Source organism: Sinohyriopsis cumingii, chromosome 15 (assembly GCF_028554795.1).
Source record: "Sinohyriopsis cumingii isolate HCF-2022 chromosome 15, ASM2855479v2, whole genome shotgun sequence".
In the NCBI taxonomy this organism is placed as follows: Eukaryota; Metazoa; Mollusca; class Bivalvia; order Unionida; family Unionidae; genus Sinohyriopsis; species Sinohyriopsis cumingii.
In genome coordinates this window covers 138,529,265-138,555,866 of record NC_142975.1, presented here as the reverse complement: position 1 = coordinate 138,555,866, position 26,602 = coordinate 138,529,265, and the positions used below count along the sequence as shown (strand labels likewise).

The window sequence follows — 26,602 nt, the reverse complement described above, 5'->3', positions numbered from 1 at the left end:
TGAAAATTAATGCGGTCGATTACGCATGTACGGAAGTTGTATCTGCGTTAAGATCAAAGAAACTCTGGTATTCATTTGATAATTACAGAATTTAGATCAAAGCTCTTTATCACCATTTAACATCATCGTTTTATCAAATGTGTGCAATCTTCAGCTTCTATAGCATATTGTTATTTTTACACTAATCTAGTACAGAGGCCCCGAGTGGCCGAGTGGTCTAAAGCGCTCTCCGTTACGGATCACTGCCATCTCATCTCTGTCTGCGTGGGTTCGAGTCTAGGATTCGGCCAATGTGGGTACGTGAGAAAGCTTACCAGTAGCTTCTCGTGGGTCGGTGGTTCTTTCTGGGGATTTCCCGGGTTCTTCCTCCACCATTAATACTGGCCGCCATGTATAGCCTATCGTGTGCTGAAAAATGGCGTTAAACCCCACAACAACAACATCTAATCGAGTACTGACGTGCACATGAACATAAAGCTCAGAAGAACGTGCGTACATACATAAAGAGGAAATAAAGTCAGTGAGTCAGTCAGTCATACATACAGTACAAAACAATACAATACAATACAATAATATAATACAATACAATCATTACTTTTCATAGATACATACATAAGCATGAAAGTTCTATAAGATCATGCTAGACTTGTCTAATGTCCTTACAATAACGTGTTTTTTTTTCTGTCACGAGTGTTATAAATTTCAAATGTACTACTTCTTTCTTTGTACCTATCCATAACATCCGACATCTAAATTACCGAAGACTTTGTGTCATCTAATATGTTTTTAAAATATTAAATCTATTGGACATATAAACATTGTTTAGAGTACTTCAGGTGTCGATAAAACGGAGCGTTGCTCGTATACAGGACTAGGAGAGGCTAATCTTACATTAGTGCCTGTTTAAAAATAAATTTATTAAACAAGTTGAATAATTTCATACTCATCCCACGAAGCGTCGGCCGTGTGCGGCAACCCCGTGAAATATCATCAGCATGTTATAATTGTCTCGTAACACATTAGGCATGTGTGCGCATCGTGGAGTAACACAGATCACGTCTGTATTCTGTGCCGGTCATGAGAAAATATTTTCTCTGATAATAAACATGGACGAGAAGCTGACCATCATATACTGCAGTCAGCGCAGTTATTGGAAAGGCTATGCAGCTATTGAAAGTTAGCGAATGCGCCAAAAGTTGCCTCAAATGTACCCATAGCGCAACTGGCCAAGCAAGCGTTCTGGCCAATTTACCTACCCGCCCCAGTGAAAATTTCCCGTGAATGGTTTGATGTTTCAACCCAAAACGAAGTTCACATGTCTGACATCCTGTTTCTCCCACATGATCAGATACGAGGACCATCAAGGCTACGAGCAATCCAATATGCAATGACCATGATAGATGTTGTCAGCAAATACAAGGAAGCGGAGCTGTTGAGTCCAAAGATTCAAACGCATTCGAACGTATATATGCACATGGATCGCTAAAGTTGCTGTGGTTTCTGAAGGTGGATTCAGGCAAAGAATTGCTTGGATCCGTTGATGTGTTCTTGACAACAACAAAAAATATGCTGGTCCGCCGTGGACATGTGAACAGTCATTGTAATCAACCTAATGTGGAACGATTGTACGATTGTACCGCAGATATATAGAACGATTATTTACGATCTGTATCGTGATTGGATGGCGCAGCTTCGGTTGGTGATAGCAGCATTGAAAAATGAAATTACACGCCCCCCCCCCCCCTTCCGCGTTAGACTCTAAAACAGTTTGGTTTGTATGCCTCAAGAGAATCAGAAGGTGGACAACGTCATGCTACTGACCAGGGGATTTCCGTCGGTATGTTTACAATCTGAGACTGAGTCGATGTTCACGGGAAACCAACGTGCTACCATCTTGCGCCGCGTGAATAAAGTCACTGCCTCGCGTGGTAAAGCCTCCAGGAATTGGTTATTGTGCGAGAGGAGTTAGAAGTCGATCTCGCGATTCACAATTACCACTAAGACTTTTTTAATAGTATCAGGATCAGAAAGAGCAATAGCATCAATCCTTGACGAAATCATTGGCTTTACCGCATTAATGTTGGCAAATTTTCTCCGCGCACGGTAATGCTCAGCTACTTATTCGCGAGGTCAGCAAAGCTGACGGCGTGACTTGACTCCGATACTACATTTAAGACATAGTTGAGAACCGAGCCAACACATAATGAAAGGAAGTGGGATTCACAGTGTTCTTAATGACATTGTCTGCTGCAAAGTTCATGTTGTTTTATTAATTATCTACCTTTGCATCTAGTATGCCCCAATGTCATCGAAATTCCTATATATATATACACGCAGATTGTATCCTTTAATATGAAATACTTTTCATTGATCCTGTATATATCCTTCTCTATATCATGCATGTCCTTCGTTTTATCTTCGCATGAGCATACAATAGTGTCTGAACAAATAGGAGATAATCTGTATGCGATATGTTAACATTTTGTGGAGTCCACCAAGTGACATGATATTTTTTGTGTCATAAAAGTCTGAACCTGTAAATCGGGCCTTTGTAAATAAACAGGCCGGCGATTTGGGATCATGAAATTCACTTGCAAGCGTGGATAGAATTTTCTTCAAGTTGGTCTAATAACAATAATGAGCTCAAGTGATCTATCGAGCATTTCACAAACTCCAACATGGCCAGACTTTGTACGTTGTATCCAACAATATTAAAACATCTTAGAATGTTTGAAAATCTCAGCTATTACATTTGCGAAACTGGACTGAACAATGGCTTAAGAGAATTTCTTCTCTTATCTGCGCTGCTTCGTTTCTGCGGGGTTGTACATCATTTCGTATATTTCATGAAAGTCGAGTGTGAATGCAGTGATATATTTCATCCCAATGGCATTTTCTAATTGATTTATACATTGCGGTGATCGCCAAGGATCTTCACTTTGAATCTCCGCTGCCATCACTGCACTTTTCAATATATTTGTTGTCTTCGCTGGATGTTGGGTTGTCTTCGTTCGTCATGGATCGAGTTAACGTCTGCGACTTGAAATTTTCTTGCACAATATCATACAGTGCTATTTCTGGCTCTTTAGTATGTTCTTTGACAAGTTTTCGTCGTACTTGCTTTCAACGCGATCCGGAACCCAGTTAATACATCAAGATGCTTCGGATACGTCTTAGAAAAATGATAAAGTTCCTTTTTGAGCCACTTTGACGAATCGTTATACGTATTCAGGCTAAATAGCGATTTAATAATTTTGTGACATTACAACGCGCCAGTGATTTGGTAATTTAATTCCTGTATTAACTGCAGAAGTGATTTCTTTCACATACAGCTCCGGTTGCCTAGTGGTTAGAGCGTCCGCCTCGGATGCAGGAGGTCGTGGGTTCGAACCCCGGCCGAGTCATACCAGAGACTTACAAAAATGGTACTAACAGCTGCCTCGCTTGGCGCTCAGCATTAAGAGGTTAGTGTTAGGACTGGTCGGCCTGGTGTCAGGATAATGTGACTGAGTGGGACATCGTGCTACATGTCTGCGGCATGATGCCCCAGTGCTAGACATCACTATAAACTGCCACATTGGAGACATCGTAGCGATGTGACTGAAACATTGTTAAAGCTACGTTAAAAATCAAAATCACATCACTGATTTCTTTCACAAACGTACATGTATCAAACTGTGCGGTTTCTAATGGCATTATCTAATAGATCACAGCAACCATCAAAGGGTGAATTACTTATATGTCAGTGTATATTGAGCTGTCTCGGTGAATGCATCCTAAAGGCGGTGGAAAAAGCCAAGCTTTCCTATCACGGTTCTCCATCCCATGAATCCCTTACAGGGACTTCCAAGCGGTCTCACGCGAGCTTCAGAAGCGAACCTTCCAGGTGACCTGACGAATGCAAATAATCGCCAGGGGTAAAATTTCATTGAGAATCTAGATGGGGTCTTGTTTGGGAGTTATTATAGGTAGGTGTGGCTTCAAACTCCCATTATGACGCTATATTATCATATACAGCACAAAACTGATAAATGGTACATGCTATGTAACCGTTTATGGTAGTGCAGTGATTAAATTCTCTACACCCATCCAGGTGTTATTCTTGGTATACTCTCTCTCTCTCTCTCTCTCTCTCTCTCTCTCTCTCAGATGAAAACGAGAGGAGTGGATAGCAGACAAGTTTAGTTCATGATCGCAAAGTAAATGTGAGGCTTAATATTTATCTTAGTTAATAATCTATGGGAGAATCACATAACTGATTGAGATAACTGAACAATAGACAATTGCGGTGATGCTTTCACAAGTTTTATGTGTTGTAATTTGTATTGGATTCTTTATACAGGTTGATAAACTTGTGTAAACTTGTATGACAAACATAAAGAGCCCATACTGTATGGGTGTATTGATTTCAAAAACTTTCAGTGTCATAATTTGTACTGAGTACTTGATATAGTGTCGCAATGGATTATTGCATTTATTACACCCTGTATAGTGCCTGTGAAGAGTTGATTTCTATAATACTAATCGATTTAATTATAGTTTATGGTGATTGTTTTTTGAATGCATATGCTATCCAATTGGTTACATGCAATCCAGGGGGCCACGAGTGGCCGAGAGGTCTAAAGCGCTCTCCGTTACGGATCACTGCCATCTCACCTCTGTCTGCGGCGGTTCGAGTCTCGGATTCAGCCAATGTGGGTATGTGAGAAAGCTTGCCAGTAGCTTCTCGTGGATCGATGGTTCTTTCCGGGGGTTTCTCGGGTTCTTCCTCCACCATTAATACTGGCCGCCATGTATAGCCTATCGTGTGCTGAAAAATGGCGTTAAACCCAACAACAACAACAACAACAACAACAACATGCTATCCAATTGGTTAAATGCTATCCAGTTTGTTAGAAAAATTGGCAAGCTCCGTTTGGGCCGCTTAGACGAATCGTTACGACTCATTCAAGCTAATTTGCATATTTGGAATTAAAGATAGCACCTTAGATCGTGTCATATCATGAATTAACGGTAACCATAATGTATTATGCAGAGTACACGCGTTAGCTGGAACTCGTATTGATTGCACGACTTATGATTATATATAGCTATACTGCAGCAAATGTTCTATATCATTTGACATCGTTCGTTTAATGTTTCATATAGGTATATGCATTTGGGAAGTGCCTGATAAAAGCCTTCCAGGGCCCGTAGCACTGAAAATATTATGGCGCCCTGGCCCCATTTTGAAATTCAGTAAAAATTATATTAAAAGCTCAAAAGATTGGACAATACGAGTGCTGCCATCATTCCGAATCAAAATACTCGCACATGCAGATCAAATTGGTCATATAATTCAATCAAATTTTTTTTTCTTTCTGGTCCACATGATTGATATATATATATATATATATATATATATATATATATATATATATATATATATATATATATATATATATATATATATATATATATATCTTGATGTGTGTGTGTGTGTGTCTTAGTACAACTCCGTGGTCTATAAATAACTAAGAAATAAGAGTGAGAAGCAACAAGCTTGTACAATTCAAGCAATAATTTATATCCCAAGAACGCAGTGAGCAATGTTAAAAGAACTTACGATATTGCGAATTAAATCCCTAAATACTCTTAGAATTTCAAACACAAGTCCTAGTGATTAAAGTTCTGAATAAACTTTAGAGGAAATCCAAATTAAGTCCAACTCATGAATTGTTGATGTACCTGTGGTGGCCCTGTAGAGGCGATACGCAACAATCTTTTTTTAAGATCACAATAACACAATACAAGAATATACCATTATTTGAAAATTCACTATAAATTCAAAGTCTCTATTTCCACGAATGTTATATTTGACAAACACTTGTATGTCCATTGAATAAATAGTTTCACCAAATAAAATTTCCAGCCCAAATGAACTACTGGACACAAGATTAATACAGTTGATTCTTCTTAGATTGTAAAACACGTATGAATAGTTTATAGAAAAACAAGATATATAGTCCTCTACTTGACGTCAGGTCACAAGTAACATTTTTAATAAAAACCATTACCTAATGGAAATTAACCTTCTAGAAGGTTCCTAATGTTTGCAATATAGATATTATTAGAACATAAAAGTGGTGAATATTTTAGCTACGTATTAGTTGTTTACATAATTTAAAAAAGAAATCATTGATTCGGGTTAAGTAGAAAATAGACTCGACTTTAAATTCTATTAATTGCACTCGCTGGAGTTTCTAAAACAAATCGTATCCAAATCTTTTCATACATCCTTCGGAGACATGCTATTTTAAAAGATCCTCGTTACAAATATTACAATAGTTCGTCCAGACAATTGAAATGTTTGTTTTCTTTTTTTTTTCAATATTACAGAACTACTGTATAATATAAAGAGGAAGCTTATGTTCTTTTACAGATTCGCTTTCTATACGCTGTCCCGAACAAATTCATCTTAGTTTTGGAGATGAACTCGAAACCATGGTAGTCATGTGGTCTATCGACGTACAAATCCGATGTCAGGTTGAATATGGAGAAAGTCCAGATTTACTACAGCATTCTGCCAGAAGTAGCGCGAATGAACTTCCGGATTGGAGCTCGAAGGCTCTAAAATACATTCATAAGGCAGAAGTCAAGGTAAGCGATAATATAGTGTAATGCTTTGCATGACGTTAATGTACTGAGGATAAATAGGAGAATGATTTCTCATTAATGAAAATTTGCTCTCCAGTCTTCGACCTGCCTCCTTTAAGTCTGTTTTTTAAATAGCCAATTTATGCCCATGAATTTCTTTTTAAAGCCGAGTCTCCTTTAAAAAATCATACCTTTATCATTTTACAGTTTATAACTGAAAATAAACAGTAAACAAGTACAACCTAGTTGCCTAGCGTGCCAACTAATATTGCAGACGTATCGAGCAGCAGAAATATGTCACGTGAGGATAATCGGTGGATTTCTTTTAAGGTCGTCACACACTATTATAGTTATATCCTTGCGACACTTGGACCCATATGGTTATCGACTTTGTTCATGCAGAGCTTTTACTATGACTTGAATTTCTTTCTTTTTCAAACTTGATTACATTTGCGCGATAGTTTTAGTGTAAAATACCCAAAATTATTATTTTTAAAATTCGATACGAAAGAAACTGGATCTGGATGATTTCAAACAGTCATGGGCTTCCATGGATGACGAACCTTGCTTATCCGTGTCGGATGTATAATATGTAAACCACGGATAATGTAGCTGTTATAAGGAAAAATGTTTCAATTTTCTTGTCACCGATGTCTTTTCATTTTATTTTTAGAGTCTAAAGCCAGGAAGACGATACTACTACAGGGTTGTGGCGCTTGACGATTCTGAACATGCCATCATTAGTAGTAGGGTGCATAGCTTTACCACGTTAACTAACGACACCGTAAGTATTCTTCTACGCTGTGGCGGACACATATGGGGTGGGAGGGTGGGTCGGTCAAATCTCACTGTTCCCGTCCCCCTTAACATGCTTCACTTTTCATAGCAAAATCAGAGACTGTTTGTAATTGAAAGCAAAAGAAATAAAAGAAATAGCCCCCTTTTTAACATCAAACCCCACACAAGTAACTAGTCTGTCCTATCGAATGTAATTTCTAAACACTGTAAAAAAAAACAACTGACTAGCTTTAAAAATTTCTAAGAATTTGTTAAATGTACGCATGAAGTTCTTTCGGATTTAACTACTGATTGTTTTTGTTTCAGCTTTGTATTATTGGGATCGCAGAGAGTCTGGACTTGTTCCATAAGTTATTAGCGTTTAAATATTTTTTAGTACTTACACATTTCATAACAGATTCCAGTTTGTGATGCAAAGCATCCACTTCATTTGACAAGGCACACGGTTTACTGGGCTTTGACGAATATAGGACGCTTGTGAATTCACATAAATTACATTTTTAAGGACTTTAATTTTGCTTTTATGCTTACGAAAATGTTATGCTCACATTCATAACCGAGTCCATATTTGCAGGAGAAACCACACAAATACCTAATATATGGAGATCTAGGAGCGTCGGCCGATTTCCCGATTTACCGGAAACTTGAGGAAGAAGTAGCCTCAAATAATTACAACGCTATCTGGCATGTTGGTGATATGGCATACGACCTTACAAGTGAACACGGCCAGGTATATATTTAGTAATCTAAAGTGAATTCTTGGCACACACACACACACACACACACACACAGATATATATAGTAATGAGGACTTTGTATAGCGCCTAATCTTTAGAAGCTCTAAGCGCTTTACAACATTAGACAACACCTATAAGATAAAAAAACAATAATATTGTTACAAAAACAAACACCATGAAATTAGAAAAACATTAAAAAATAAAAACATGCTGAGAATATTTCAGGTAGGAAACATTATTAGGTCTTTAAGTTTGTGTGTGTGTATATAATAGTTTGTAAGAGTCATTTAGCAAACCACGCGTTTAATTCTAAGATGGATTGAATGGATTTTTGTACTTAAGAATCATATATATATATAATGTCCTCCGACAAATTACTTTCATATTTTCCTGTTGTTACTTTCAGCCATTCAGCGACCTTTTAATAATATACGGACTTGAAAATACCGCCACGAATAGTCTGGTTCCTAACCTCATAAAATAGTCAGTTGTCTATGACCATTGTGATCAGGCTTGTAATATATGCTTATATTATCCAGATCGCGGATGAATTTGATATCGAGCGAAATCCGCGCATAATCAAGTGATCTTGCCGGTTGAGATTGCTACCACTCTAGAGACAATATCTCTGGTCCAGTTTGATTAAACTTGGAATAAGATCTAGAACGAGACTGGTAATGAGAGTGATCCACGCATACTAATGAGGTGATCTTGTATCAGACTGGCTGAGATCCTTACTGGTCTGGAAGCCACATTTCTGGTCAGATTTTTGTTCAGACGTGTATATTAAGCGAATGTCATTAAGATCACGGATTATTTTGTTCATGAATGACGCGTCTTACGATCTAATGTGATTATGTTATTCATAAGAAAATTTTGTCATTGTAAAAATGGGTAGAGGGAGTAAATTTTTATGAAAATTGTATCCCCTTCCTGGACGCCCGTACACACAGACCTAGATTTATCCTCTGCCTTCTCTTGGGGACAGCAATCAATTAAAATTTAAAACAGGGCCTTAACTTTTGTAATTTTAAATCATTTTCCATTGAAGCAGACTAACTTTGTGCTAGAACAAAATTCACTAACGTCTAAATCCTGATGTCATGCTTCATTAGGAATATTTTGTGCACAAGCAACCATAGATCAGGAAATAATATTTCAAACTATTTGCGCAAAATCTGCTGCAGTAGTGCATACGATTTTATTAGAATTTATATAATCTGTTTTCGTTTATTCCTAAATTATCATTATATTTGCTTTAATAGGCTATCGCACCAAGTACAAATTATTGTATTCCATTTGTAAAATATTAAAATAAGTATTCCATGTGCGGGCATACTTCAAATGCCTTAGTTAAGATTTTAAGATCTCTCTCTCTCTCTCTCTCTCTCTCTCTCTCTCTCTCTCTCAAAATGATGAAAGCCACTGTTTTATTTTGTTCCAGGCTGGAGACAGATTCATGCAGCTTATTCAGCCTTTTGCCGCCAATATTTCCTACATGACATCCCCAGGTAACCATGGTGAGTATATGACACAGAAGAGGCTCTCAAAATACTATGCTCGACTTATATTTTACACTTGTACTGTTTTACTGTTCCTATTATAGACCACATTAAACGTACCACCAGCCTGAACGTCTTGCATGTAAAAAATGCATACAAACGCACGAAAGTTAGTTAATATATATCTTTATGTGTGTATATCAACGTCTGCTTATGATTGGAAGGGTTTTGTGCAATTCCTGGGTTTTATTCTTTTCGGAACGTTACTTTTAATTCGCACCATATAGCCATTTTGAGATTGAAAAGGCTGCATAGCTTGATATTTCCACGTTCTATAAGTTTGTACGGAAAAAAAGACATAAGCATTATGTATGTATGTATATACTTGAAGTTCGGACTGGACAGCCCTCTAAACCTCTAGAGTTTCATCGGGGTGTGTGTCCACGCACAGCATGATGAGAGAAACCCCCACCTCTCAGGAAGACATCAATAAGAGAAAACGAGCAAAAGTCGCCAGTAACAAAGCCTCATTGAAGGGTATACCTTGAAGGCACCCCATGGAATGGAGTGAAATGCTCATTTTTTTCTTGCTGTCGTTTTGCTAAAACAACAACACTCTTAAAGAAATTTTTTGTATAATGAATCATGAAAATATGAACAGTATTATCTCTGAGATTGAAAATACACTGCATGTCCTTTCAAAATTATAACATGATGCATACAGCCGTACTGGTATGTTCCCTTTGACACGTCGTAATAAAAAACAACAACAATTTTTCACGTTTGACCAATCGAATTTAATTATAATGTTTTTGTTTCTTCAGAGATGTATGGGGATTTTATCCATTATCGGACGAGGTTCTCCATGCCAGGAATCGAGTGGCCAATGCCTCTCGCGAAGATGTGGTACAGCTATGATATTGGACTCGTTCATTTTATTAGGTAATTTGCTCTGTCCTAAAATCAAATAATTATTATTATCATTATTATTATTATTATTAGTAGTAGTAGTAGTAGTAGTAGTAGTAGTAGTAGTAGTTACAACTCGTATTTCTCAGTAGAAAATAATTTAATTTCCGGGTTGAATCAGATTTTTTCTATCCAAATATATCTTTCTAATGAAAATATGATGTCATGCATCATTAAGAATCAGCATATCTATATATGGCTTCTTTATCAATAAAAATAATTTTAATCGCGTTTTGTACACATATTAGCTCAAATAGATTTTCTGCTATCTTGCATCTCTGTTGTATTGCATTTTCTTCTTTTTTATCTTTCTTTTTTTTAATAATTTTTTTTATTTGCTGTGTTTGCTTAGCTCAGTTCCCAGACCAGCTGTGCATTATACTGCAATACGCTCAGTTAAAGTTACATTAGTACGTGCGAGACGAGCTAATACCGTCGTTTGTTTTCTTTCTATTTCTTTTATCTAGACATTATTCAGGATTGAAAACATTGTACCAACCATAATTTTTTAATATTTTCCAACCTATTGACCGCAGTATGAGATCGTGTCCATAATTAGAATAAGTATATTCTGTGAAATGATTTTACCTTGATTTTTCTTGTTTTTCGGCGCATAAAGGAGGGGGGGGGGGGCAATTCAGAGAATAGCCTTGATTGTCCCAGTAGGTGGTTAGACTGAAAACACTACATAGCACGTGCGGTAGAACCGGAACACCCTTGCAGCAGTTCAGAATGAATATGATTTGTGATCATGGGTTTTTTGGCGTAGACTATAAACAATAATTGGTGTAGTCCCAACAAACCTACCTTTTTAAGTCATTAATTTACGAAGCTGTTAAAGTGCTCATGTTATTTATTAATAAACAATAATAGTTCACTTAGGTTCGAACCCCGGCCGAGTCATACCAAAGACCTTTAAAAAATGGTACTGTGTTGTGGTTGTGGTTGTTGTGTTGTGTTGTGGGGTTTAACGCCATTTTTCAGCACGATAGGCTATACATGGCGGCCAGTATTAATGGTGGAGGAAGAACCCGGAAAACCCGGAAAGAACCACCTGGTACTAGAGGTTAGTGTTAGGACTGGCAGACCTGGTGTCAGGATAATGTGAGTTGGTGGGACATGATGCTTATTGTCTGCGACATGATGCCCCAGTGCTAGACATCACTATAAGCTGTCACACTGCAGACATCGTAGCGATATGATTTAAAAATTGTTAAAGTTACGTTAAAAATCCAACACACACACACACACACACACACACATAGCTCATATACATAATTATTGTGGAAAATGCGAGTTTTTGGATTATTTACTAGTAGTTATAGTAGGGAAAGTTGGTCGTCTTCTGCCTAGTTATGGTCATATTTTGCATTAAAGTAAAAACAAACCCAAAGAACTTTTGCATCAAATTTGCACAACTTTGAACGTGCTATCACACTAGTAATCGAGGATTTTTGATCAGTCTTAACTTTTTCCTTCTCCATCTGCGTCTGATGATGCACGCTAATTAGGTCCTTGCGTGCATCATTTGAGAGAACAAGGAGTTTAAATCACGCTTTGAAAAAAAATCATGATGAACTGTGACGATTTAAACTCTCGAAACAAAGTCGAAAATAGACTTAATTTGCCAACATTCCTGAGTAGAACTTGTTCTGACATCGCCACTTTATTAAAGTGAATGATAATTCATCCGTGCCATTTAAGTTTTGCACAAAAGCTATTAACAGTTATATGTTTATATTGCAGCTATTCAACCGAAGTCTACTTTATTCACAACGAAGATTACGTCTGCACTCAATTCTATTGGTTGTTAGATGATCTGATAAAAACTAATCAGAAACGTGATAAAACACCTTGGATCATTGCCATGGGTCACCGTCCGATGTACTGCTCCAATAATAATGCAGATGACTGCACCAACCGATTTATATCACGTTGGGTTAAACACGGGTAAGATGCAAATTCTTCTGGATCTTTTTTCTAGCAATTTCAAATATTTTAACCCATTTTAGGACGCTTTCTCGAACGAATCGATGATTTTTGAGAATTTAAGAGTTTGAATTGTGCGAAAATGAGAAGTAAATGAGTTTATCAAAGTCCTAGCAAAGGGAATATACAAACAACATACGTCACTGTGAACTAACATTGATTAGATCAAAGTCGTGCAGTTATAGTCTTGTTTTCAGCTCAAATGCCGTAGATAATGGGACTCAAAGTGTAAATTATAGCTACTGTGTTGAGAGAAAAAACTATTGGAATAACACATACATACAAAGTTTACACAGATTAGCAAACTAATAAGTGTTAATTATTTCTACAATGTGATGCCATGAAAGTTGGAGCATTAATGAAACAATTTCATATTTAGCTGTTTTTCCTTCTTTTTCCGTCATCTGTATTTATTGTTTCTCAGGTTAGAAAAATTATTCCATGCTCAAGGCGTTGACCTTATTATTGAAGCTCATGAGCATTCTTATGAACGCCTGTGGCCATTGTACAATGAGAAGGTATACGCTACAAGTTATGACAATCCCCAAGCTTCCGTCCATGTCATTTCCGGTGCAGCTGGCAATCTAGAGGGAGTCAATTGGATGAGTCGGAGACCAGGTTTGTAAATTCTGTGGAGACTAAATATTCATAGGGATAAGATTTAAAACAGTTGCCCTCCTTTATGGGATATTACTATTTTTGTTTTATTTGTTTTAAAGAGGGGGAGTGTTGTGTGAGGTTTTTTTGTGTGTGTGCTGCATTTCATGATGTATTGCAACTGTTTTTTTGTTGTCATCGTTATTGTTGCTGTTACCTTAGAGGTAGTATTGATACTGTGACTTGGTTCCCCAAGAAGTGAGATATGCTCTTTGAGTGAGTTAGTTTTATTACTGCTAGAGTGTCCTCCTTAAGGATTATGTTTGAAGAACAAGTTTGGCTGAATCAAGCAAGGCTGATTTTAGGGGTGCAAGCAAAAGCAGAACTGAGGCTATTTGTACCTCAACATGTTTTTGAGGAATCGTATAAACACTTGTGATGTAATAAACATATATATATGTATGGTAATCGAATCTTTCATCTTTATATTCACTCACATAAACGATGTTCCTGAATAATGATGAAGCCCCCAAAGTGATATAATATTTGCGATTCATATATATATATATATATATATATATATATATATATATATACTTATTATATTTCAGATGCATGGTCAGCGTTCAGAGATGATAAAACCAGTCTGTATTCCTACGGACGTCTGCATGTTCAAAACCGCACACATCTATCGTTTGAGCAGGTGTCAGCCCAGGATAATTCTCTGATAGACACATTTTGGCTGGTCCAAAACGCACATGGTCCTTTTATTAAAGATATTACATGCGAGGGCCCTAAAAGACACGATTCTTGCGTATGCCCTCCAATGATCAGATATGTCTTCCTCGTTGTAGGACTTGCATTCGGAATGCTTTTTGTCATGGTTGCTGGTATCATTGGTTGTTTCTGTTGTTGGAAACGAAGTAGAGCACAAACATCAAATAGTCACGTGACATTGCGTCCTCGGAACAATATTGAATATGAACATTTATTGGTAGAGGGCGCTGATTCGGTATAATACAGACCTTAAGCTAGTTTTATTGTATATTATTTGCTTTACAGATGTAGATCAATCACATTAGAAGCAAATATATAATGATAATAATTCTAACATTTTAGAGCTGCATCACGTAACGAGTTAAAATGCTTCCCAATTCCATGTAGTTCATTTGGCATGACGGAGAATGTTGGAGAACAGAACATACCGGAACTGAAGGCAGAGATTTTTCTACCACATGTTTCAAATAAGGATAGAGTGAAGTCGATACTCTTGTGGTTATTGGGTAACCCACTGCACATGACAGCGACGTAGAAAAAGGGATAAAACTGCAAATGTCATGTCTGTTTTAATATCTGATACTAGTTGTGCCTGAGAACGTCCAAGAGTTTTGTCAACATCATGAAATAGGATATTGCGATGAATTTGTTTTGTCACCTGAAGGCCAAACAGTAGAATACGAGCGGAATCAAAATATTTTGTATCATAAAGATGCATTGAAGGCACCAGTTGTTCCTTTTACACCATACTTATTCACAGGTTCCTGTGATTTAAATATTTATAGACATAGTTAATAGAAATGTACAAGCTGTATTTTCCCTGTAAAGCAGTGAATTACTAGATTATCAGTAGTACTCGGGTAAACAATGGGTACAATATTTTTTTTTTCCCTACAGGGCGATAGTTTTACATAATGTACATACGCACCTTCCATTAAGTTTTCATCTGATTCGATATGATGTTATATTTTCTTTTAATGCAAATGTGCAGACAGACGATATGTGATGCTATGTTTATAACTCCTGTAAAATTTAACTAAGTACCTCGTTGTCGCGAATGTGATATATCTACTTTGTTTACCGTTCTTGGTGTGTGATAGATACGTTTATTTTGGTTTATTTTCGGTTACTAGTAATGGGGCATAATTGTCATCTGATTCATTTTATTAACGGATTAATTAAGGAAATGAAACGGACGAAGCTATCACACCACTACCAGGGAATATGTAGGCCACAAAATATCGTTAACGGCCATAAAACCTCCATACATTTTAATTCTTATTGCGCCAATATAGTCACTAGAAAGATGTTTGCAGTATGCAGAATGTATTCGACACCTACTTACCCATCCGATATGTCGTACACGCGAACTATCGTTTCGCTTATAACGACAGAAAAGAAATTAAAGTTCTGATTCTTAGACGATCTGCCGTCAAACAGACGAGAAAGAGTTCTTATTAGGTTCATGTCAATGATGAAAGATTGTTACTATTAATCAACTATAATTCGCTTGATACAAGTTTTTCACGCATTTCGTGGTAGCTTCAGACCATGAATTTAAAGATCCAATGAACAATGATTCTTCTGTGACAATAATATTACTCCTTTTGACCACCAGGAATCATTTTTCGACAAAGAATGGAAATAACTGATTTGCAGTATTACCTATGGCATGTGGGAACCGCGTTTGCTCAGTTTGTAATCCAAGGGTCGCGGGTCTCTATACCCGCCAAGACCAGCCTGGGTCGGCTGCCTTACAAAAGGCAATTGGCTTACAAATTACCTCGACCTGATATAGAGATTAACGCCATTAATACCAGCCAAAACAAAGAAATCTATAAAATGCAGAATATGTCCGCAAATGTTACCTGGAAATTGCCTGCTAATTCCCTTTTAGTTGTCATGATATGCTTTTCGTTTTATCATTTTTTCTAGTTAAATAACCGTACAGTTTGATGATTTAACACCTGTCGGAGTCAGATTTATTTTTTTAAATCACTATTGTCTCGACCTAGGTCTTCTAAGATTTGTTGGTATACATGCAATAAGATATTACATATCATGATATTCATGACGAGCATTAGTCATTGTTTACCTTTTTTTTTAATTGTATTTTCAGCATAAAATGTTATGCAAATGCGGTTTTATTTATTTCGTTTGTTGTTTATTATGCATTGTTTTAAGTCACTTTTGAAGAAACAGCGGCAAACAAAATACAGCATTAGACTAATTGTGTGGAAGTAGTGCCAAGAATTCATTGTTCAGGATGATTTTATGCTATTTTCCAAAGGTGAATAACCACGATGCTGTTGCTGCTGCTGCTCATGATGATGATGAAGATGAAATGAATGGATCAGAAAAGTGTAAATACTCGAGAGGTTGTAATCATGTAAGATATGTATATAAAAAAGATAGAATAGACTATAGTATTCGAATAACCCCACCTCCTGCAGTCTGCATACCCCTACCAAATGTAAAGCATCAAGGATATACACAATGCACAAAGTCTAGTCGTCTCATTCACCAACTTGTTCGCGTTTTATTCCAAACGGGAGTTTCTTTACGAAGATGGACGTTATATTTACATGCAGTATGTTTTTTTCTTCACAAAAGAGTGATTTTGTTCATCGTATTGGATAAGTGCCAAATAGTTCCGTAAAGGGCTGTAGCTTTAGGCGTTACATACCTTTAGACTCATTTAAATACGGGTTACACCTTTTGCCCATTTTATTTTGTTGAAGTATTTTTTATAGAAATTTTAAGGCTGGACATTGCAAATATCATATGCAGACGGCACAGATTTTAAATTGTAAATACCACTAAAAATGGACTTATCCATTAATCTGAAAAAAGACAACAAGCAGGGACTTTGTTTACCTTGAAAACTTCCGTTTCATTGGGAAAGTGAATTAAGATGTCTGTGTGAGGGACCCTAGCCTACAATCACGTTACAAATGATAAATTAATGTATGAAGTTTATGCACTTTTTTTATATCCTTCAAGCTTTTTGTTTTTATAATTGCAAAGGGGTAGTGTGGGGGTGGACAAAAACTCTCGGGGTGGGAGCAAAATACTATTATATTTTCTTTTATCACAATGTTTTTGGCACACTTTGAAAATGTTACTCTTTTTACACATTCTGCACTTGTTAATAAAAATATGCTTTTTTAAGAGTTTGCTTTGATTTTATATGTAAGAATCTTTTTTTTACGCCATACCTTTAAGCCTTTTATTTTTCACATGCTGCTGTAATATAAATAAATCTAAAATGGTACAATAATTTAAGACTGAATCATTAATTCCTAAACCTCTTTAAAATATTAACACGGGAACACCTTCCCTTATCCGACCCCCTCTATAATCAGGCTTTATCTTCAGACTGGTTACATGTTTTAGTCCTATAAGATTATTCTAATGCTACTTAAACATGTTGGTATTGTCCACCTCTATCAAACGGTCAAATATTTTGTCTCAAAGGTATCCAGTGTTGGTAAGTTTGACGTTTTTTCTATATCTATACAAAGTATTCCATCCGATTCTTTCACGCATTTTTTTTATGGTAGACTTTACTGGGTAAAGTGATCGCATTATTCTTTTATTTGATGCGTCGGTTTAAGGATCAGGTTGCCATGAACGATATCTAAAAAAATTGTCCCATAATAAAATGTATATCAGAATGTGTGGTAATTTGAGGGGTTTTGGAGTTGTCCAGTAAGTTCAATAGCATCTGTAGATCCGTTATTTATTTGATATTGGTCTCTAGAAATACTCTCAGTAACACTTTTCCCCAAAAAGTATATTGCTCACTCCTTTCGCAGCAGAGAGGGCAAACAGACCTTTTGCTGAAACGTAACTTTGAAAACTAAAAACCTCATGCCAATTTTTTTAAAAAAAAAATAAAGGTCACCAACGTCAAACCAAAGCCTCTAACTTACCGAGAGTTTCTCTCCAAGAGTCTCTCTACCAGAGTCTCTCTTGGGGGTTAGGTTTTTTCTTTTTTTGCTTTTTTTTTGTCGTTCGTGTTTTTTTTTAAAAGTATATATGTTGTCGTTTACCCATATGACGTCTCATTGAAGCTGCCCCCTCTCTGCTGCTATAATTAGATCAATCAAATATTTTATCAAGACCTACACGATATCTTGTTCTAGGATGGTGTAAATTTATTGTTATAAATCCGTGCAGAGCAGATTGTGCTTTTGAAAAGAAGTTTCTAAATCTAATTATGTCCATATCTCCGCTGCACCAAGTCTGATGAATATTTCTTAGGGTATCTATATCAACTCCGTTAAATACAACTAAAATATTACAGTTATCTCTGATCACTTTTTGTATTTGTGTATATAGTTGAGTGACATAAATTATATCTGTATTTTTATGCCTGCCTCTGAAAAATATTCTAGCTGGATTTGATTGTATATCCAGCATCACATCATCGTATACTACGAGATTATTAATAAACCCGTCTAGTTCATCTACAGACGGTGCTTCATTTATATATAAAATTAATGATGTCGTCACCATCTTCATTTAACAATTTTGCATTTTCATTAAAATCTTTAAGTACATCATAACATCTCTGATCATCAACTGATCGTGCAACTAAATACAACTTGTCCCACTTTAACCATCTCATTATAAGATTAAGCAGTAATTGCGTTTTACTAGACCCAGATAGACCTATTATAATCATTCTGATAGAATTCGGTAATATCTTTTACTGGCTCTTGCTTTCGTGTCGCTGAGAAATCAATTACATCCATATTATAAATATGCATGAAGCTATATTGTTTACGTTGTAGAGTTAAAACTCCAACCACTGATTTAGCCACTGTTACAACAAACAAATAAACAAAAAAAATATGGAAAAATAGTATATGGTGGAAAATGTGCAAAATGTAAAAGAATTTTTTTATTTGGGTTTTTACCTAAAATTCAACGTAAGGATGGTGATGATATTGCTACATTAATATCAGAATTTCTAGGAACTCCATGGGCTAAATACCTAGGAGAAAAACATCTTCCTGTATATAATTATTGTGGTCCTGGTACCCGACTTGATATCCGACTTGATAACCAAGATCAACCAAGACCTGGAGAATATCCTATAAATTATATTGATCGAGCATGTCACGTTCATGATGTAGCTTATAAAAATAAAAGCCTACAAGATAGACATATTGCAGATGTGAAGTTGATTCATTCAGTAAATTCCATAAAAATTAAAAATATCAGATAATCACTCGCCAACTGGTTGGTAAGATCTGCAATGAAAGATAAACTAGCCTTAGGAGCTGGTAATTAATCAACCAATTATTAAAATAATGGAATCAATTTATTATCGCCCAGGGGATATTGGAGAGGTAGAGCACCAATTAGTAAAGTTGCTGATGTAGCAAATATTAGACGTTCAGCTGCTGAGAAATGGTTAGCACGACTGGCGATATGGCAAATTTAGCTACCACCACCTAAACGAACTCAGCATGCACGTTTTGATGTCAGCATTCCTAATGAAGTTTTTCAGGCATATATATTATTTGTACCACATGATGCGATCAAATTGGGAAACGTCAATTAACATACAAATACGCGTTGACTGTCGTTGACGTTGCAAGTAGATATAAAGAGGCAGAGCCACTACCAACTAAAACAGCTGCTGAAGTTGTATCTGCGTTTGAATGAATTTATCAACGAGGACCCTTGCGATGGCCACAACTATTATAGGTTGATCCTGGCAAGGAATTTCTTGGTGCATTATCATCTCTGATGAAAAATATAATGTCTAAATCAGACGAGGACATACTGCAATACATAGTGATCAGGCAGTTGTTGAACGATTTAATCGAACGCTTGCTGAGCGGTTATTTGGATATCAGTTTTACGAAGGAAATAATTCAAGATACGAGATCTCGTGAATGTGTTGCAAGATTACCAAAAGTGATAGCTGCATTAAATAATGAAATTACTAGAACAACTTCTATGAAACCTATTAATGTAATTACAAAACAATATATACCAATACAACGACATGATTTTTCAAAACAACCAGTATTAGGCAATGTTACTGTCAGATATTTATGAGAACCTGGAGAAACTGAAGGTGGTAAAAAAAAAGAGCGACTGATCCTATCTGGAGTGCAACGACACATAAAATATCTAGCGTAGTAAGATCTACGGGTAGACCTGCAATCTACAGATTAGATTCAATTGCTCCTGAACGTGGATTTGTACGCGAACAATTACTTGTAATTCCTGAAGACACAATTAACACCGCATTCACTTAACTAGCACCTCGACGTCGATTACAGTCAAGACAGGTCAGCATTACATTTTCGCGTGTATGACCAAACTTACTATTAATTCTGTCTACGGTAAATTGTATTGGATCATTACTCGAGTATCGACACAACATTTCTATATTACAGCTTGCACAATGATTATTTTTGCTGTTGTTTCAGCATCATTATAAATTCAGCATCAAGATCAAAGTAGGGTTTATTTGTTTTTGTCACACTGTTTATAACTAATTTTTTTCTTATTATATCATTGTCAATAACATCGCCAATGGTTTCTGTAACGGCTATAATAACCCTCCGCAACTGAGATATTTTTCTAACTCTAGACACTGCGAGATAAATTAAATTTGACCATTCGATACGATCATCGACGATCCAAACTAGAGCATTAGAAATGGTTAACCACTGAGGTAAATGAATCGTCATTGCGTATCCTACCGTCCATGGATTTTTTTTTTTCATTTTAGCGCATCTTCATCAACATTGACAGAACTAAAACAATACCATTTAGTAAAAGATTTTGTTTTTTCTGACGATCCTGGTATATCAACGTCGATATTCCTCGTCGCGTATCAACCGGTCAATAAAATAATGGTACCGGTAGATTTGAAACTTTTTCTTTATGTAACATAAATAATTCTTGTTGAAGTGTATCACGAACTATCTTTCTACATGCCACTATCAAATCATCTGATCTCCACAAATTCCAAAAGTTGTTCATAGGAGTTTCTGAAATAATATCACGCATTGTTTCACACTGAACTTTATTTGGTTGTAGTCTGATTAATTTCTTAATCTCTAATAATTCTGGGTCAAGTGCTCTATGATCATCAGTTATTTCTTCATAATAACAAAATTCCATTAATGCGGAGACAATCCAAGAAAAGGTGGTGGTTGACCATGATCGCCACACATTTTTACTGCAGTATTTATTTTGTTAATAACCAATCAAGAAATATTTTTTATGTTTCTAACGACACTGTACATATTTCATTCCAAACGATAGTCTTTGGAATGTATTTTTCGCCCATTCGATCAGGAGTCCATTTATCTCCCTTACATCGAAGGAATTTATAAGTACATGATCTAATATTTCTTTCTCTCATTTCTCCTGCAAGTTTGTGTGTAGGGGTCAAAACGATCATATAAAAATTCCGAAATAGTTCAATCACACGAGTTGTTTTACCAGAAGCTCACGGCCCATTGAGATAAACTGTTTTATGTCTAGCTACGGGATCATACACTGACGGTGCAGATGATATCTTTAATATCTGATATTTTTTCTAATAAATATCTTTGATTTCAACGTCGGTGGATTCAGAATAATCAAGCATATTTTCTTGTTTTATTCTCCATTCGCCCCATGATGCATAAGTGCCGATATTCAATATTTCCAACAATCTTGAATATTTTTTTATTGATATAAAATGAATCTGTAGCGACTCTGACAGCAAACTTAGAAACTCTATTTATCATTGACAATTAGATTTTTCGAAACGTACGCGAGCATTGAACCTCTTAAATGAGTGAACTGTGGTGACTCACCATCAATATAACCCACAATTGTACCTAATTTGGTTCCGTCTGATAAATTAGCATTCCTTCGACTTATAAATGTATTTTTTTCGTTGCATCAGCAATTATAAAATCTAATTCAGCATCATCTATAATCCATCTTGAGCAATGTCGATTATGATCATATGATCCTCCTTGGGTGAATTTACCAATTATTTTTCTGCCGAGATCTTTTGCGACTTTATTTTCGTAGTCGGTTATATCAGGATTTTCATCATCAGAATATTTATTTTGTTGTGGTAACCAAACTTCTTTCTGCGGACGATATGGTATAATTGCTTCACTTACTGTCAGAAATATCATTACTTTTGCATCAAGCATATATCGTAATAAAACTATTAGTACCCACAATTTTTCTGAAAAAATGTTTGCCAAACCAGACGTAACAAATTGGATGAAGACCTTTAGCAAACTCAATGACTCAATACATGCGAATCCAGTCAAGTCAAAATCTGGCAATGGTCCGTTTATCGATAATCTCGTCATTTCGTGTGTGGGATGACCAAATCGCTGAAAATACTCAGAACACTCTCCCATGCCAAGAAAACGTCCGGGATATAATGCAACCATATCAAACGAGATACCATTTCTGTGATCGTATTTACTATTCCACAATCCACCGTGTCCGTATTCGACAAAACTCGATAATATATCATTGAGAAAATCAAACCGAGTTGGTTTCCACGAATGTTTCTCTCTAGCAAAATGAGCCGCAACTGACGAAAGAGTAAAACAATTACTGAGTAATTGTTCAGCATCATCGGTATATTTTAACGCAAGATTTTTCATTTCTTCATGGAGAGATTCTGTGCGATAAATAACGCCATTAGGGCTTACAAACTGATTATAGTTTCCATCATCAGAACTGTGAAATATGGATACTGATACAGGATCGTTTTTACTTATTTCGTTAATAAAATCAAATACATCTCCTTGGTAAAATTTAACAGTTCAATGTCGCTGAAATATTGATTCTGCATTAGTCCACGCATACGCATTATGATCAATAATTTCGATCGAAGCTCCGTTTGATTTATATTGTGATTCGTACAAAATCTCTCCGGTTATCGTTTTTATTGAAATTTTAGTTTCTTTCCTAGCTCAGCAACATCTTTGACAGACGCTCCGGTATCGTTAACTATCTCTCCCCACTCATTTATTTTTTACGTATTATATCCGTTAGACCGTTACCACGAGTCGAAACGGTAAAATGTTCCATTTTTCGTTCGGCTACACAATTTATTTTTGAGAATTTCATTGGTTTTAGATTATTAACGCTGGGTTTATCATTTATCGGATAAATTCCATAAATCACTGCTGTTACAGGAAACGCTCTTTCATAATACGGTTTGTTAATACCAGTCAACATTCCTGGTTTGGAATTTTTACTCAGTATGGCAATTTTTTCATTATGAAGGACATGATCATATTTGTCACGGTTAATCCAATTGTCCCTATCTGCTATACAACAAATTTTACTTTAAAAAGATATTTTCGATTGCCGAGATAATTAATGACCGTTGCCGCTCTTTTGTCGTTCATCGTAGCATCGAGACCATCAGTGATTTTAAATGTTGATCACACACGAGATGCGCCATCCTTGCGAAATTACTTCATGGCGTCGTAAATTTTATTAATCAAGGTTTTATTCTTCTGATCAACCAGAGCTTTTATCGGTAAGTCAGGGAATATTCTGTCAAGATTAAATTTAGTTTTAGAAGGCTTGATCTTAGATAATCTTTCGAATTCATCCATGTTAAGACAAACGTGTATATATATATATATATATATATATATATATATATATATATATATATATATATATATATATATATATATATATGATTCAAACAAAGGACAAATGCAGATGGCTAATGAAAGGTTCTACGACTCTTTCTAACAAAGCTTGCGTACACGAATTCTGCGGACATCATTTGCAAAGCGGTCGTAATGGAAGTCTAGGACCAAAACCGTGTTTGAAATGCTTTGTTGGAGTTAGAGGAAAAACGCAGTTGTGTATGCAATGTAGCGATAACAAATACTGAAAAATGAAAAGATACTATGATAAAAAAAGTGACAGTGACAGGGTTATAAAAATATAGAAGATTATCTGATAAGATTCTCAAAATAATGATTTTGACAAATTATTATTTAAACAAATAATAAATATAATGGAGCAAGACTTTGCTAACCTCCCAAGCCAAGACTTTGCTAAGCACTCTATCATAATAAATTATGAAGCAAATCGTGATAGTGTAATCAGACACGAAAAATACCAGTCGGTCGTGTTAATAATCATGGTTATCTCATATTTAGTACCGGTATAAAAATCAATAATAATGTATCCAATTTACGAGCTATCACACAAAGCCAGAATTCTCCATGTGGTGGGACTGGTAAACAGTCAAAAATTGCGAAGAAATAATATTTCAATCAAAGAGTGCAGCTGCCAAATATTTTAATATTAACTCGCGTGCGGTACGATATGTCGCAGAAAATATAACCAAATCTGCTCTTTCTAAGAAATATAAAGAAAAAATTATCTTCCTTTATTGTTAAGAGAGATGACTGTCAAGCTAAGATATCTCCGGTGGAGTAATTAAGTAGTTACCTCGATTATATTTACTACTTATTTAATTTTATTTATATTGTGTCATTGTTCAGCAATTAATTAATTATGATACTGTTAATATGAGGCATTCAGTATGAAAAATGCGCTCAAAATCTCCATTTACATACTACTTAAGTTGAATCTTGGTTAATGATAATTTGTTTGGACCACCACTTGAAATTTGATCTTTTTTTAGTGATATTTTTATTCCGCATTTACTTGCAAGTTTTGATTGTAATTTTTTCATCTGACCGGAAGTCAAAGTGACATTAACGTGACTATACGACATTTTTATAATATGATATGTGATTTAATTCATGTTTTCTACTGGCGCGTCAATAACTCGCATTCTTCCACCAGCACCTTCAAGTAACATTGCTTTATCTGCAAGAATAATTGCATTTGCTCTGTAAGCGCCATGAATAATTGGTTTACCAACTACAGCAACAGGAAGTTGTGTTGCTTTTGCTCGAAAGTGAATATCAACGACATATTATCTAGATAAATCAAGATGCTCCAGTGAAAAGTAATAAATCAGATACAGCATCGTAAAATCGAAGTGTGATATTTGCAACCCTGTGTATATGTTTTGTCACGCCCCATAAATGCCAGCAAACGATGATATGCACGAGCTACATGATTTTGATCAAAATTTAACAATATATCTTCAGCTGGTTCTTGAGGCCCGTTTATCCGTAAGAAACTTCATTAACTTTAAGTTTGTCAAATATCATATGACTACGTGTTTGTGAAATTATTCGCGCAAAATCTTAAAAAGCAATAAATATATGTCGTGGTGCGAAAACACCCTGCTGTGATGCTATGTGCCATGTAAATAAGCCATTAAGACTAGTTTGAACACTGTCTTTGTTCACTATCAACCTAGATAGTAATGATTTACCACCTAAATCCATAAAAGAAAGTAGTTTTTGTTATTCGGTAATCGTTGGAGTCATTACTGACATCCACAACGAAAGTTTTGTTAATATTACTTTACCAGCATCACCAGCAGGTCGCTAAATTGCATCATCATCACTAGCCTTTCTTACAACTGCAACTGTATGTCTACTTCCAAAGATAACTTTTCTAACATTTCTGCAAAATCCAAAAATATGTGACACTGGAATTGTGCATTAAAATCTTCTACGAACATCTTCCAGCACTGATCGTCGTGATAAAAATCCTAAGTTATTACCTTGATTAGAACCATGAGACACGGGCCATATATCAGCGTCGGCATTGTCGGCAAAGTTTCTTGGTCGTCTTATATTATGCGGTCTGCTGTCAGGGCTGTCAGTACCGTCGTTTACGAACATCATCGTCGGGCCGGCTGATCTTGCATAATCATTTGAATATCTTGTTAGACCTATTATCGTCGTGGCAACGACAACGTCCTTCTGAATTGATTAAATATTTCTTCCGTCGATGATATACGTGGCACTGTCAAATAACGCCATGATACCGTTGTTGACAAAATCAACTCTAACATCAGCTGCGTATTCAGTATCATCTGCTTTTATAATTTCACCTTCTACCTAAATAAATGCTTCAGTGGGTAAGAAATATCTGCTTATATCTTGAACTTGTGTTTCAACTCGCCGACGCTGATTTGGTTGTCGTGTGTCATACGAATAAATTTGATAATCGCTTATAGATTTATCTTTAAGAACCTGTGCGTCTATATCGAACGCTGGATCGGATACACGATTGAACATTTTATTATAATTGTTATCGTCTAACACGAAGACCACTTCCTGCTATTAAACTTGAAGCTATATTTTTTTCTGCTTCACCAGCCAACTCTGATAGTTTTTGATTTGCGGTTTGATTTATTATTTTACTGACCTTTGCAGGTATAACTTCAGTGCTAGGTAATTTCACTGGTTCCGGGTTTTATCGTACTAATCGAGATACTCTTTCTTTGACCGATGAAAATGCTTTACCGACAAGAAAACCAATATCATTAATACCTTTATCACGAACAGCATCAATAGCCTTCATTCCTAATTGTCTTGCAATTGGTATTGGTTTTGGGGGCTATCCTTTTGAATAAACCCATAACAGTATCACCGAGTCCATCTCCGTAAATCGCTTTGTAAGTTGGTAATCGTGAGTTTA

At 35.9% G+C, this 26,602-nt stretch overlaps 1 protein-coding gene across 1 annotated transcript in view; it reads left to right on the top strand.

Annotated features, from left to right (window-relative positions):
- The window catches only part of LOC149782893 (acid phosphatase type 7-like), a 36,514-nt gene extending 18,059 nt beyond the window's left edge, over positions 1-18,455 (top strand). Inside the window, exons 2-9 of the mRNA XM_089934442.1 lie at positions 6,422-6,639; positions 7,310-7,420; positions 8,009-8,164; positions 9,616-9,691; positions 10,498-10,615; positions 12,389-12,592; positions 13,056-13,249; positions 13,840-18,455. Coding sequence (XP_089790568.1) covers positions 6,422-6,639; positions 7,310-7,420; positions 8,009-8,164; positions 9,616-9,691; positions 10,498-10,615; positions 12,389-12,592; positions 13,056-13,249; positions 13,840-14,246 — 1,484 coding nt within the window. The 3' untranslated portion in view covers positions 14,247-18,455. The remainder of the gene's footprint in view (positions 1-6,421; positions 6,640-7,309; positions 7,421-8,008; positions 8,165-9,615; positions 9,692-10,497; positions 10,616-12,388; positions 12,593-13,055; positions 13,250-13,839) is intronic.
- The last annotated feature ends 8,147 nt before the right edge of the window (positions 18,456-26,602 follow it).